The sequence below is a fragment of the Cavia porcellus genome, unplaced genomic scaffold, assembly GCF_034190915.1.
Source record: "Cavia porcellus strain 051 isolate PalLab524CR breed Dunkin Hartley unplaced genomic scaffold, mCavPor4.1 scaffold_16, whole genome shotgun sequence".
NCBI lineage: Eukaryota > Metazoa > Chordata > Mammalia > Rodentia > Caviidae > Cavia > Cavia porcellus.
Window position 1 is genome coordinate 58,198,713 of NW_026947499.1, and position 13,674 is coordinate 58,212,386.

At 40.0% G+C, this 13,674-nt stretch overlaps 1 protein-coding gene across 1 annotated transcript in view; it reads left to right on the plus strand.

Annotated features, from left to right (window-relative positions):
* Cd109 (CD109 molecule) overlaps positions 1-13,674 on the plus strand; it is a 138,694-nt gene that overhangs the window by 104,981 nt on the left and 20,039 nt on the right. Inside the window, exons 21-25 of the mRNA XM_063226895.1 lie at positions 1,185-1,403; positions 2,147-2,285; positions 5,840-6,016; positions 10,156-10,237; positions 12,463-12,691. Coding sequence (XP_063082965.1) covers positions 1,185-1,403; positions 2,147-2,285; positions 5,840-6,016; positions 10,156-10,237; positions 12,463-12,691 — 846 coding nt within the window. The remainder of the gene's footprint in view (positions 1-1,184; positions 1,404-2,146; positions 2,286-5,839; positions 6,017-10,155; positions 10,238-12,462; positions 12,692-13,674) is intronic.

The window sequence follows — 13,674 nt, forward strand, 5'->3', positions numbered from 1 at the left end:
CATTAGCACATCTCTCCAGCACAGGCTCTCACTGGTAGCCGCGGGGCTTCCCTGTGGTCACGGAGGCCTCCTCTTGTCACTGCCATTTTGGGCCTGTTGCAGTTGTTCAGTACGTATCCCCGTGAAGATGGTTGTGACACTGAGATGCCTTTCCTGTTCTGTTGTGTTTTACTCTCCATGGCTGCACATGTGCCTGTGTCTTCTTAGGCAGTCACTGCCTGGAGGCCAGGGATGAAGTCTGCTGTGTTATTATGCCTGCAGTAGTGTGAAACAGATTTTGGTTAAATTTTTTTCCCCAGAGTAACTAGGGATATGCAGTTAGCTTTACAGTGTGAAAATGCCACAAGTTCTTTAGGTACTATGTCTATACAGGGCAGTGTTTTTAAAATTTTAATTAATTATTGTTGCTAGGGATTGAGTGCAGGGCCTTGCTTATGCTAAGCATACACTCTACTACTAAGCTGCATTTTATGGTTTAATTGTATTTTTTAATTTAGTGAGCATGATGCAAGCAAAAAAAAAAAAAAAAAAAGGAGTCAGAAGGCCAGTGGTCTTATTTGCCACTTACCGTGTATAACTTAATTGTAGTTTTCTCATCTAAAAAAAGTGGGGATAATAATTACTATTTACAAAAAATATTTTGAGAAGCAAGTTAAAAAGTGAGTTGTCAAACAGTTAGTAAAATACAAAGCCTAGAAAAATGCTGCTTTTTGAGACTAGAAACTTGGCATGTGTTTTAGAACTAATCTCTGAATAACACTGCTCTTGGGATAAGTTTTGAAGAGACTCCTAATAGAGGTGGTAACATTTATTCTGTTTGGCTTATGCTTTTCTAATGGGACCAGTGTCTCCTAGAATGTCGCAGTTAAGTTAGGCTGGTTGTGATACAAATATTGTAAATAACTTTTCCGTAACAACTTTATTACTCCTTGGAGTAAGGAGAGAACTTAATGGTAGAAAGGACAAGAAATGGAGCCTAAAAGTTTCTTTCCCCAGTTATATTGAGGTGAGAGGGGAAAGTGTAGGAAATAAATGTTTTCCTGATATCCTTTCATTCTCCCCTTAGCTGAATGTTTGTCTCATCTTTTCTGATTTTGAGCCTCACAGATTTAATGTGGTGATAAGACAACACTTTACCAAAGAGCATTTATTATAAAAAAATCTTTGGTACTTTTTCCTTCTAGGTTAAGGTAATCATTGAAGAGAGTGACAGATTTGATATTCTAATGACTTCAAAAGAAATAAATGCTACAGGACACCAGCAGGACATTCTGGTTCCCAGTGAAGATGGTACAACTGTTCTTTTCCCAATTAGGCCTACACATCTGGGAGAAATCCCCATCACAGTCAGAGCCATCTCACCCATGGCTTCTGATGCTATCACCCAGAGGATTTTAGTAAAGGTAAATATTTGCAGTTTTAAGTAAATAAAATGGAAATACGTAATTGAAAATCAAACAAGATGGTTTTTCTCTCAGTTAAATTTGTTGGCAAGTCTAGTAGGTCATTGCTTCAATCTTCCTGTTCTTGCCTAATGTTTTCTCATCTGTGTGTAAAAATATGACACATTAATGTTTTAGAACTGCTCCATTATGAGTGGAAGCAGAAACACAATTGTAAAATCTCTTTTATGGTCTTTTACATCTATAAGCTGTGTTACGTGGGATCTTGCTAAATTATGGTCAAGCTGGTAAGTAGACTGGAAATTTTGGTGCCCCCAACATAGGTAGAAGAGATTTTGTAGACTTCTGAGAAGAATTAAAAAAAGACAGCTCAGCATAGTGGATAAACACTTGGCTGTAGGATCAGATACACCTGGGTTTGTACTCTGCTTTATTAGATGTGATTTCGGTAAGGTAATTTTTCTTTTGGATAACAATGAAATCTGCCTCAGAAGGTTTTCACATCCCACTTGATCTCTTTTGTCATTTCCATTGGTATTCCGTGAATTTTGTGTAATTTAACTAGGAATTATATAGATTTGAAGTCAGAATCAAGAAATAATAGGTACTCATCTAGCTGTTTACAAACTACAGATACAATAGGCCTGATGCCTGTAGTGTCCACTTCTCTGTGTCTTCTGTAGTGTCCAGTTCTCTGTAAAGAAACTGAGATGATATTAATTTTGTCCTTTTTTTTTTAATAGGCTGAAGGGATAGAAAAATCATATTCACAAGCCGTCTTGCTAGACTCGACTAACAGACAGCCAACCGTGGAAACTTTGAGTTTCTCGTTTCCCCCTGATACGGTCAGTGGCAGTGAGAGAGTTCAGATCACTGCAGTAGGTAAGAACACAGCATCACCTTCTGTTGGCTTACTGGTATATAATAGTATCTACTGCTCTTCTATTTACGGGTATACTTCCTTATTTGTTAGTAATGAGAAGAGATGATAAAAGTTTTTGTTTGTGCCAGCCATTGATTCAACAGCAAGTTCTGTCCCTTAGACTATCTTCTCTCCCTTTTCAGGGTTCATATGGATCACCTGCATTTCTAATAGGCAAGGGTGCCGCTTCTGCTTGCAGGCCACACCATGCGTAGCAAGACCCCACAATACTCTGGCTGCAGAGTATTTATTTCTAAAGGTAGAGCTCTGGCTTGTGTGGCTCTTGACCTCTAGCGAGTACCAGAATTTTCTATGAAGCTTTTAAAAAAATACAATGTCAGCCCACTTGGTGGGCCCAAAGGAGCTTTTGCGGGCAAGGTCTCAAGACTAGAGACTGGAAAGAAAGTACTCTAAAGGATATAACTGCATGCATGTTTAAGTATATAGGATTGATTACTAAGTTTTTGTTAGATTGCTGAACAGAACTGTTTGCAGTCTTGCTGTTTGAATGTCCACTTTGTATGCTTTACTTTTGTAACTTGAACAACTATTTCTAAGAGGACAATATGTAATTTATCAACTAGTGATTTCCTTCTGTTTATTTTTTTGAAATTCTGTATTATTTCTACCCTTTTTCTGTTTTGTTTTTTCCTTTTTAAATAAAATTTTAAAAAATTAAAGAATGCACATGTGCAAGACATCAGCACCAATAGCAGGCAGCGTGGAGCAGAGGAGAGCACAAAAGCGCAAGCACAGGAGCCGCCTGCATCTTTATTGTGTAATAATCTTATACAGGTGGTCATCGCATGTTTACATTCTTCATAGTGCTATGACCAGTGCATGCATGTTTACCTGCGCTAAGTCAGGGCTACATAACTGTATTCCACTGTGCGCTTGAGCTAGACAGGTGGGGTCACATCCTCAGGTGTCCTTAGATGCCCCTGAGCTTTGAATCAGACTGGTTTCCCCCACCCCCCAAATAACTCAAAACCTACTAAATTAGAATTTCTTGGACTCTGGTTAGGGTTGGTCTATTTTGAAAAGGTTTGTTAGGTGATTCTGCTAAACACAGGCTGAGAATGATTGCTTGGAGTAGTTCTTGGTGAGGACACAGCAACCTTCACATCTGGAAGCTGCCCATTGATTTAGTCACTTTTCCTAGATCCTGTCAGAAACTTAAAACTTCTTTCAAATTAAACACAACTGAAGTTGGAGTCCTCCAGAGAAACAGAACCAACAGTACATATGTAAAGGGAGTTTTATTATGAGGAATGTGCTGATGCCATTTTGGAGGCCGAGTGAGCCTGTCATAGGCTATTTGCAAGCCAGAGATCCAGAACAGCTGCTGCGGTGATAAGTGTGAGACTGCAGGCCAAGAGCTGGTGGTGCGCTGGTCCTATAAAATCCCAGACACGATGTTTGGACTTCAGCATGAGCCAGGAGAAATGGCAGACATCTTCTTTCTTGGCTGTGTGTGCTGTTGCTCTCCTTGGTTTGCTATTGTCTGTTGTACCCCTGAGACCTTCTGTCTTCATCAGACCGTGGATTCAGATGCTCATCTCTTCCACAAACACTTAAAGACACACCCACATATAACATTATAGTATTTATCAGATCCATCAGGGCACTTTGTGACCTACTCAAGTTGACATGTAAAATTAGCTATCCCTAAAGGTTTTTTGTTTTTTTTTTTAAAGATAGATCTGTGCTTTACAAATAAGTGAAGAAGAAATGACATTAAAATAGTGTCTTAGTCTTCAAGGTATCATGTACCTACAGAACTTTTTCAGAGTTCTTTCTTTTAGTTTTTATTACTGCATATTGGCAGCACATAATGATTATATTCATTGTGTGGAGTTGGTACATTTAAATCTCACCTTTCGACATGTAATGCTTTTTATGATAGATACAAAGAAACCATCCCTATACTTTATTTGGAGGCCTAGATATAATTTTTAAAAGGAATTAAGCTTTCTGTTTATAGGAATTCTGATTAAGCATCTCCCAAAGCATTGGGATGCTGGGGATACAGTGCTTGCACAAGTGCACACATACACACATGCACGCACACACACACATGCAAAAATCCTTGAAGATTAAATGTATACCACCACTTCTTAAATAATAATGAGTCTATCTATGGTCATTAAAATACTCGAGATTTAATATTTATGCTTAATATATTTTTACTTTTTTATTTTGAAGAGAATAAAACAATGAAATGGGACAAACCAGAACAGCGAGAACGACATTGGATTTCAAAAACATGATAAAAAGAAATCCCCTATAGTCGCTATGTTGTGTATTGTTATCCTCTAAACTTATGCTCAGACTACCAGCTTTAGGCCTGCAATGTCACACAACACAAGCATTAAGCTGCTTTTGTACTTCAGTTGCTATCATTCCTCTGTTCCTCCGAATCAGCTGGTTCCCTACCTGTGGGAGGGGTCTTCTCGTCTCCCAGCCCACTCACTGCCTGGCTCACAGGAGGGGAGATTGGCTTCTTGGTTCTTCTCCCAGCCCATAACTCTATGCTTAACATGAAGAATAGGTTTTTCAAGTTTTATTTCCATATAAACCTATTTTGAAACTCAGAATATATACATTTTAATTTTTTTCTTTGGATTTTTGAGATTTTAAATGTATGGTTCATTTTGAATACTAAAAATGTGACCTGCAGTGGCAATAATGTGACTGTTTCACTTTTGACATCTAAAGTCGAAGATATGCTGGTGGAGCTGTAGCCTGTTCATAAGAAAGAGGTCTTCCTTTGTTTCTTATGTAAATTACTTTTGAGGGTCAGATTTTTGGTAGATATTTGGACTTGACATTGTATAAGTTTTCAGAATGAACTGCATTGAAGGATATTCTTTTACAACTACAGTAGTGGGCTCTAAAATAGAAATTCAGCCTCTATACATCTCAACTTTTATTTTCTTGAGCAACAGCATTAAATGAACGTGGGTGATGAGTCTTATAAACGCATTTCATTTAATTGTAGATTACCAACTTTGAAGAATATCCTAATCTTTTTTGATGCCGAGTCATTAAAAACTTACATTTCATACCTTCTGTTGCTCAGTGCAGCACATTATAAAATACTTGCTGTTTTAAGAAATACTGTTTCTCAAGGATTTATAGCATTTTAGTAAGAAATTGGTATAAAGTTATATTTACATGAAAAATACTAATAATAAAAACATTTCTTTCCTGTATGAGAATCATGATTCCTAATAATCAATTCTTGACATTTTTTTCAAAATTTAAAGAAAAAAAATTACCTAATATGTGTATGTCATATCATCAACTGAGCTAAAAGTAATTTAGTACATGATTTGTGAGTTCAGTACTGTGCATTGTTACTTTTTGGCCATGTAACGTGGTGTAAAGTTTCTGTAGTGCTCCCATTTCACGTGTGCCAGATTTGTTCTGTATGGAGTAGAAAACTCTTTGCCACTGGCGGGTGAGTTGTTAATTGTGTCTACCCAGTGACTGAGATGTCTTGTGCTTGCAGGAGATGTCCTTGGTCCTTCCATCCATGGCTTAGCTTCACTGATTCGAATGCCTTACGGCTGCGGAGAACAGAACATGATAAATTTTGCTCCAAATATCTACATTTTGGATTATCTGACTCAAAAGAAACAGCTGACAGATAATGTAAAAGAAAAAGCCCTTTCATTTATGAGGCAAGGTAAGCATTTTAGAAGTACATTTCTATTTGTGCAAATTTGTGCAAAAAAGTCTGTTCTCTTTTGAGGCAGGGTTCACCCGAGGTGTATGGCATCTCAGAACAGTTGGATTTGTCTTAGTAGATGATGGGGCTCAGTGGTGCTGAAATGTGCTAGGCAGTAGTTCACTGACTCTTTTAGGGGTATAAGGATCTGAAACTGAACGCTGTAGAAATCTAAAGAAATGAGCAATCACTTACTTACTCAATATTTGTGGAGTATGTCCAAGTGCCAGGCTCAGTTCTAGTGCTGGGGAATAGAGGAGGTCAAGCCTTTCCCTTCCAGGAATTCATTGGCGGTGAGGACTTGCTTTGTGCATTTAAAGTGCCCCGCTGATGGGGCTCAGAGAGATGTTGGTGGGAGAGACCTGCAGGCACCTCAGAAAATGTTATCCTGGTGGTGACTGTACCTTGCCTCCCCGAGAGGTGGAAACTGACCCAGACCCTAGAAGTGTCAGCCACTTGCTAACAGTATCGATTAGCTGTCTGTGTCAGGCATGTTCTGGTCACTCCACCTAATGTTTCCGTGCTCACGGTGAGTATCGGCGTGATGCCATACAGAGCTGAGGTACAAAAGAGTTGGTTGAGTTTCTCTGCCTGTGTGATTTGTGTTATGTGTGCTGTCCATCAGACTTATGAGGATTTGGAGGGTTATACAAAATGATTGGAAAATCACCCAGTGTAATTTAAGAAAAGTATAGTGCAACTGTTTTTAATTCCTAAGCTTTAAAGAATTTCTTTTCTTTTCCTTTTTTAAAATAATGAATGGGTTATATGCCAAGAGAGGCAAGCCATTTGCTGACTTTTCCACAGAATTAGAAAGCCTGGGAAAGACACCATTTTGATGTGATCTTTCTTTCGGGTTTTCTTATGGTTCAGAGACCTGCTTATTCTAAGCTAAAATTTGTGTAATAGTAGTAATTAGTAACTAACCCTCTTTAAAAGCTTTACACATGCTTCGGTTAATTTTCACAGAAACTTTAGGCAGTAGGTGCATTACTATTTTCATTTGATAGCTGAGGAACTCGAGGTTAAGTAACTTACCTGTGGCTACTCTAGGTGCTCTGGCTGAGTCCATCCTCTTCCACAGCACACTGCAGAGTAATTCTAGTTTGGAATTTCCCGGGTTGTTAGAAGCAGTGGGATACAAGAGGACCAGGAATTGTGCCAAGGTGCTTGGGTCCTGCCAGTGTGCAAGAGGTCTTCATGGAGTTTGACAAAAATGGGAGAAGCATGGGGTTCTGTGGGGAAGGAGAAACTGAGGGTTAGCATCTGCAGTTGTTCACACCAGTGTGAGAGCTGTGAGGTGTGGGATCCAAGGAGATGAGCGGAGGTATCATTCAGAAATTTCCTTGGAATGGGGTGCTGCCAGCAGAGGCTGAGTAACCATCTGGGCCATATCAGGGACAGTGTGGAGCATGAGACTAGGGTTCAGAGTTTGGGTCAGGTGTGACCTGAGTTCTGATGTGAAGAGAGAGAGTTATATTTCCTCGAATTAGTGCCAGGCCCTGTGTGCTCTGGGCTGCCTCTCAACCCCGGGAGGTGGTTAGACCCTGTCTTAGTTACTTTCCTCACTGCTGAGATAAAATACCCAACACCCAAAGTTAAAGGAAAAAGGTTTATTTGGCTTACAATTTATAGAGGTTCCAGTCCATAATCGACTGGCTCCAAGACACGGTGGCACATGGCAGAGGGGAATCACAGAAGAGAAACAGCACAAGCAACAGAAAAGGTGGAGATGAGCCTCTTTCTGTCCTTTATAATGTGTGCAGGCTACCTGCCCCAGGGTGGGGGTGGCACTTACACCCTTAATCCCTGCCAGAACTGTGCCAGACAAACTGAACTGATTGCCTAATCACACTCACTTGATGCCAGCACCACCCGCTCTAGATTCAGCCACTTCTGCAAAGCCCTCCCCTCCTTTTCCTTTCACTTCTTGAGTCAGCATCTCCTCTGTAATCCAGGATAGCCTTGACCTCAAGATCCTCCCGCCTCAGCCTTCTGAGTGCTGAGATCACACAGGTGAGTGTCATGCCTGATTCGTCTTTTCATGAGTCAGGTACTATTTTCCTCATAGTGGCCTTGATGGGCCTTTCTCTTTAGTAACTTTTATTTACATTATCACTTCAATTCTTCACTTAACGTTAAGATCATCATCTGTGTTGGGCACTGCACTGGAAGGGAGCTCTTGACTGACGGTGTGTGTGTGTGTGTGTGTGTGTGTGCACACGCACCTGGTTCATCTCATTGCTGCATCCTTGTTTGAGTACCTCAGTGTGTGCAGAGTGGATAGGTGAGTTTTAAGCACAAACGTCTTCCATCTTCAGGTCTTATTTTCAATTATGAGCAGACACTAATGATTCCACCTTCCATTGGCATGTTCCTATCAGTCAGAAAACATTTGCGGTGGCTTCAGTGTGGTCCCTTTGGAGCTGGCAAAGTGGCTGTTGAAAGTCAGCAAAATGAAGCTCCCCAAAATACAACACCTCACTTGCTGAACCAAAGTACATTTCAGAATGGTGCAAAAGTTTCCTATGAGGACCCTTCTCATTATGAAATGAGTGTCTCATTTCACAGACTTACTATTTTCTTTTGCCATAACATTTGGCAAAGTTCTTTGAATATAATGTAGCTTTTATTTTTTAAGAAATTAAAGTGGCTTTAGTATGAGTCATATTATATTATTTGTCATTTATGAGTAGCACACTGTTTACTTGACTCATAACTTGGCCCAGGAACCCTGTAACCTAACCCATTTGTGTTTTGGTCAAAGCAACAGTTACATCTTTGAATGAAATATGTTTTGTTGTTTAAAAAAAGGTAGAACCCAAAGTAAAAAATGTTTCTGATAAGGATTGAAAAATCCTGAAACTGTTAATTAAAGAATTAAATCTCATGTTTTTCAGTTATTTGAAGCATAGTGCCTGCAAGCTCAGTTTTTCAAGAGAAACTTTGACCAAGAATAGTTGAAAACCCAGAGCCTCAAGCATGCTAGTCAAGTGCTCTACCACTGAGCTACATCCTCGGCCCCAGAATGTTACTTTTTGAATTATTTTTATAAGCAATATTTTCCCTTTTATTATGGTAAATCCTAAAGATTTTAAATTCATTGTTAGTCTAAAGAAAATTCATAACCCAAGGAAGTTATGCATCTTATGTGACCCTTCATAAACATCAGTTTCTGGATAATTATTCTAACAGCCTTCTGCATTTCAAATTTCAGAAGGAGTTTGTCTGAGCCCTTTTTGCTTTTTGAGTGTGTGCAATATTAGGAAATTATTCTGCTTCCTTGTGATCCCTGATTGCCTCAGATGAGTAAAAAGATGGATCATTCATATAGAAATAGTAGAAAGAGATCTCTGAACACTTGAAGACTGTTTTTAGAACCAGATCTTGTCTGACCTACATTCACTGCCTATCAGTTGTGTAACTTTGCACATGGTGTTTGCACATGGTGTATCCTCTGGGTACCAGTCTCATTATTGACAGAAAGGGGATCTGCATCTGCATCTGCGTCTGCATCTAGGATTGCTATGGGAATTACTTAAGTTAATACCTGAAAACGACCTTTAACAGTTCTTAACATCTAATCAGTGTTGAATGAAAGTTATTGTACTATATTATTTTTAGGGGATGCTAGGGTTTGAACTTATTTTAATATGTCAACATTGCCCCTCTATTGCTGGCCTAACCATAGAAAATATTTCTACTTTCTGATTTTCCCTTAAACTTTATTATACCATAATTAGTAGTTTTCTCAGGCAGTAAGCAGTTTTAGGTGAGTGGGGATGGAAACCACTGTGGGACATTGGTGAGTTAAGTATAACTTTGCCTTTATTTTGCTTGCTTTCGAAGAGTAAGAGTGTCATCAATGCAATAGTATTCTGAGTTTAATTTGGGGATTTGACAGTTCTTATTTTTGGTTGCTGTTTGAAAAGTGCTGGTGTTTTAAATTTGCTATGACATGTAACATAAAGAATTAAGTGGTGATGTTTATTTCTTTCCCCTTCTCTCTACGCATATTTCCTCAGTATGAAGCCATTATTAGAAATTTCCATCCATGGCACAGGGATTCCACTGAATATCAGTTTTTGTGTTCTCAGGTTACCAGAGAGAACTTCTCTATCAAAGGGACGATGGCTCTTTCAGTGCATTTGGGAATAGTGATCCTTCTGGGAGCACTTGGTAAGTGTTTTTGACAGTCAGATCTGCATAGTGGAATGAGCTTCTTTTGGATCTTAGTGACAATGAAGGTGACACACATGGCACCATCTATAGGTATAGCAGCTGCTCTTCCAGTAGTTGGCTTTGAAAGATATTTATTTATTTTTGGTGTTTTGAGACAGTATCTCAACTATTTTAGCTGGCCTTGAATTCACTATGGAGCCCAGGCTGGCCTTGGACTTGCGCAATCCTCCTGCCTCAGCCTTCTGAGTGCTGGGATTATAGGCATGTGCTACCATACCCTGGTAAAAGGTATCTTTTTAAAATATAATTTTTTAAAAAGCATGATTTTGAAACATGAACACATCAAGTGATTTTTGCTTAGGAAATTCAAATCATAATTACTCTTTTGTTTGTGGGAGAAGCTGTGATAAAAATACTTTATGATGTTGGTGGAGTTGATAAGGAAAACTGGTCATTGTGACATTGTTTTTTCCACATTTCCTGATGTTGTGAGGGCTGATGTTTTGTTATTTTGGTCTGTGTGGTCTCTTTAAAGTTGTGTTATTTGACAACCAAACAGTGATAGAATTATGCAGTAAGCGTCCAGAGCTTTGTCCCGAATGGAATCTCTAAGTAACCACCATCTTCAGTTTCATATTCCAGAGTCAGATTGGCCAAAAGTGTCAATCAGCTTTCCATTTGGGTGGCATTCCAGAGGTGATCAACTTACAAAGGAAAACTTGACTTGAGGTCCCAGTACTCGGTCAGTGGCCCTGCTGGCTTGGGCCTGGAGTGAGGTCACACATTATGGCAGGAGCCAAAGCAGAGTAGACCACTTAACCCCGTGGCTGGAAAAGAAAAGAGAAAGAGAAAAGGGGTTAGGATCCCCAGATACCTCCGGGAGGCACATCTCAGTAATCGAAGGACTTCTCACAAGGGTAACCTCCCAAAGGCCCCACCACCTTCCAAAAGCATTGTTCTGTGGACCTTTGGGGGACATTCAGGATCCAGACTACAGCACTAACTCTCTGTCAGTCTGTGTTAGGTGTGCTGGAGGTGACAGGCACTTCCTAAATCCTAGCAGCATGTCAACAGCAGTTTGTTTCTGGCCCATGCTGCATTGCAGTGGAGGTGGATAGAGAGACTGCAGTCTGTGACTATGGAGCTGCCGTCACCCCTTCTTAGCAGGAGGCTCCAGCAGCACAACCTTGAAGCTAAGCCTGAATGATCTGGCACTGGCATTTGGGGCTTTAGACTCACTTTATCATTGTCACAGACGCTCAGATGGTTGTGTCTAACATTAGGGGGCCAGGAATGTGAATTCCTCTGCATAACAAAAGTAAAAGAGAACCCGGTATTGTAGAGTACTCGTAATGTTTACCACACTAAGCGTTTTATGAGACAGATCTGCTTCAAATTTTCTCATGTCAGGAAGTCAGTATATGGATCTATAGACAGAAAGGTTTCTTTGGTTTCATTGCTTAACAATTCTTTGCACTTTATTATACATTTTCATCAGGTTAGCAAACATTTTCCTGTGAAGGGTCAGATGCTCAATACTGCAGACGCACTGGACCAGAAAGAATCTAAGAATCCTTTTTTGTCTCCTGCTCCCTTACTTCCTTTTCTCCTTCCCTCTGCTTGTTTCTCTACTCCCATCCTTTCCCCCTTTTCATTGTTTTCTCCATTTGGAAATCATTGCTGGCTGTTGGGGGGTTGGTGCACATATAAATATGCCCTGAGCTAGACAGGTTTGGCTCACAGAGTATAGTCTTGTAGGAAAGAAAAGTACCCATTTTCCTCACTTGAAGCGCGGCAGTTTGCTTGTAAACTGTGTATTCTTCGTCTGTGCTTTGGGGCTGAATGGAAAGTATATGGGAATCTCCTTTGTGGGAATCTCCTTTGGCAAATGGCTAGAACAGTCTAAAGATGAGTAACCTTGGACAACTTACTTAACTCTCCTGGAGTGTCACATCATTTTCAATCTATACAAGAATGGTGTGGGATTAGATGACTTCCAGTTTCCTTTCCAAATCTGATCTTTGGAGGGGGCCTGAAAGCCCAAGCCAGGCTCAAGTGGAACCAGGCCCATCTGTTAGGCTGTGTGTTGTGTTGTCTTTCTTCTTTTATACTTTTTCAGATTCTACCTTTGGTGAGTTTTCTGATGGGGAAGTTTTTGCTCAGTACCAATTTGGAGTGTATTTGTAATGTGTATTTTATGTATTTCTCTCCCTTTCACCAAGGTTGTCAGCTTTTGTTTTAAGATGTTTCCTTGAAGCCGATCCTTACATAGATATTGATCCGAATGTGCTACACAGAACGTATAATTGGCTGAAAGGACATCAGAAATCCAGTGGTGAATTTTGGGAGCCAGGAAGAGTGATCCATAGTGACCTTCAGGGTGGCAATAATAGTCCAGTGACACTCACAGCCTATATTGTGACTTCTCTCCTGGGATACAGAAAATATCAGGTACTTCATTTGTAGTAAGTGATAGTGGGAAAGTCTAGGAAGGCAGATCTTGATGGCCAAATATTTGTCTGGAAACTTGAAAAAAAATTTTTTTTGGAAACAGAGTTTTGCTGTGCAGTTCAGATTGGCCTTGAACTCACTTTGTAATCCTGGCTAGCTTTGAACTCACAGCAGTCCTCCTGCCTCAGCCTCCCAAGTGCTGGGATTATAGGTGTGTGTCATAATGCTTGGCCCTGGAAACTTTTAAAGGGTTTTGCATTGCATTTGAAATCTATTTGAAATTTGGGTACCTTCTGCTTTGTATTTATGGTCACATTGCAAAAGCTAGGATAAGAATATTAACCCACTCTCCTAGAGTAATAAGAGGATTCCAAAATGCTTTGTACTATAGGTATTGTACCTTTATTGGTAGTAGAAGTCAAGACATACTTTATTATTTTTAGAGGAAAGATGATTTTTCAGAGTTTGAGAATGTTATAGGGCAGTTTCTTTAGAAATAACTATCAATCAAAAGTGTCCCTGATCCATTTTGCTTGGAACAAAGCATTGGATGAGACAAGTGGTGCCAAACATTTATTTGAACAGTGAGGGCTGAGTGGGTATGGGAGAAACCAACTCTGTAAGGTGAATTTGGACTGAAGAAAGAAAAAGAAAGTAAACGCAAAAATCAAAGTACATTCCATCTGTGCTATCCTGGAAACTCAAAACGGGTTTACTGTGATGGCCGCTTGTCTTGTTTGCAGACCACAGCTTGGGGGAAATCATGAGCAGCTGTCCTGGCGTTGCCCTGGAGTCCTGTAATTGATAGGTCCCCCTCCTTTCCCTCGGCCAGCTCTGCCACACCCTGTCTTCTATCCCAAGAATGTGTTCCAGCAAGTTGAGGTTGTGAAGGAGTTGCTTTTTACATTTCTACAGTATCTTGGAACAGTTGCAGTGTCCACTAATTTAGTGCAAGGTACCCTCACTCTCTGCAAAGCCTGGTT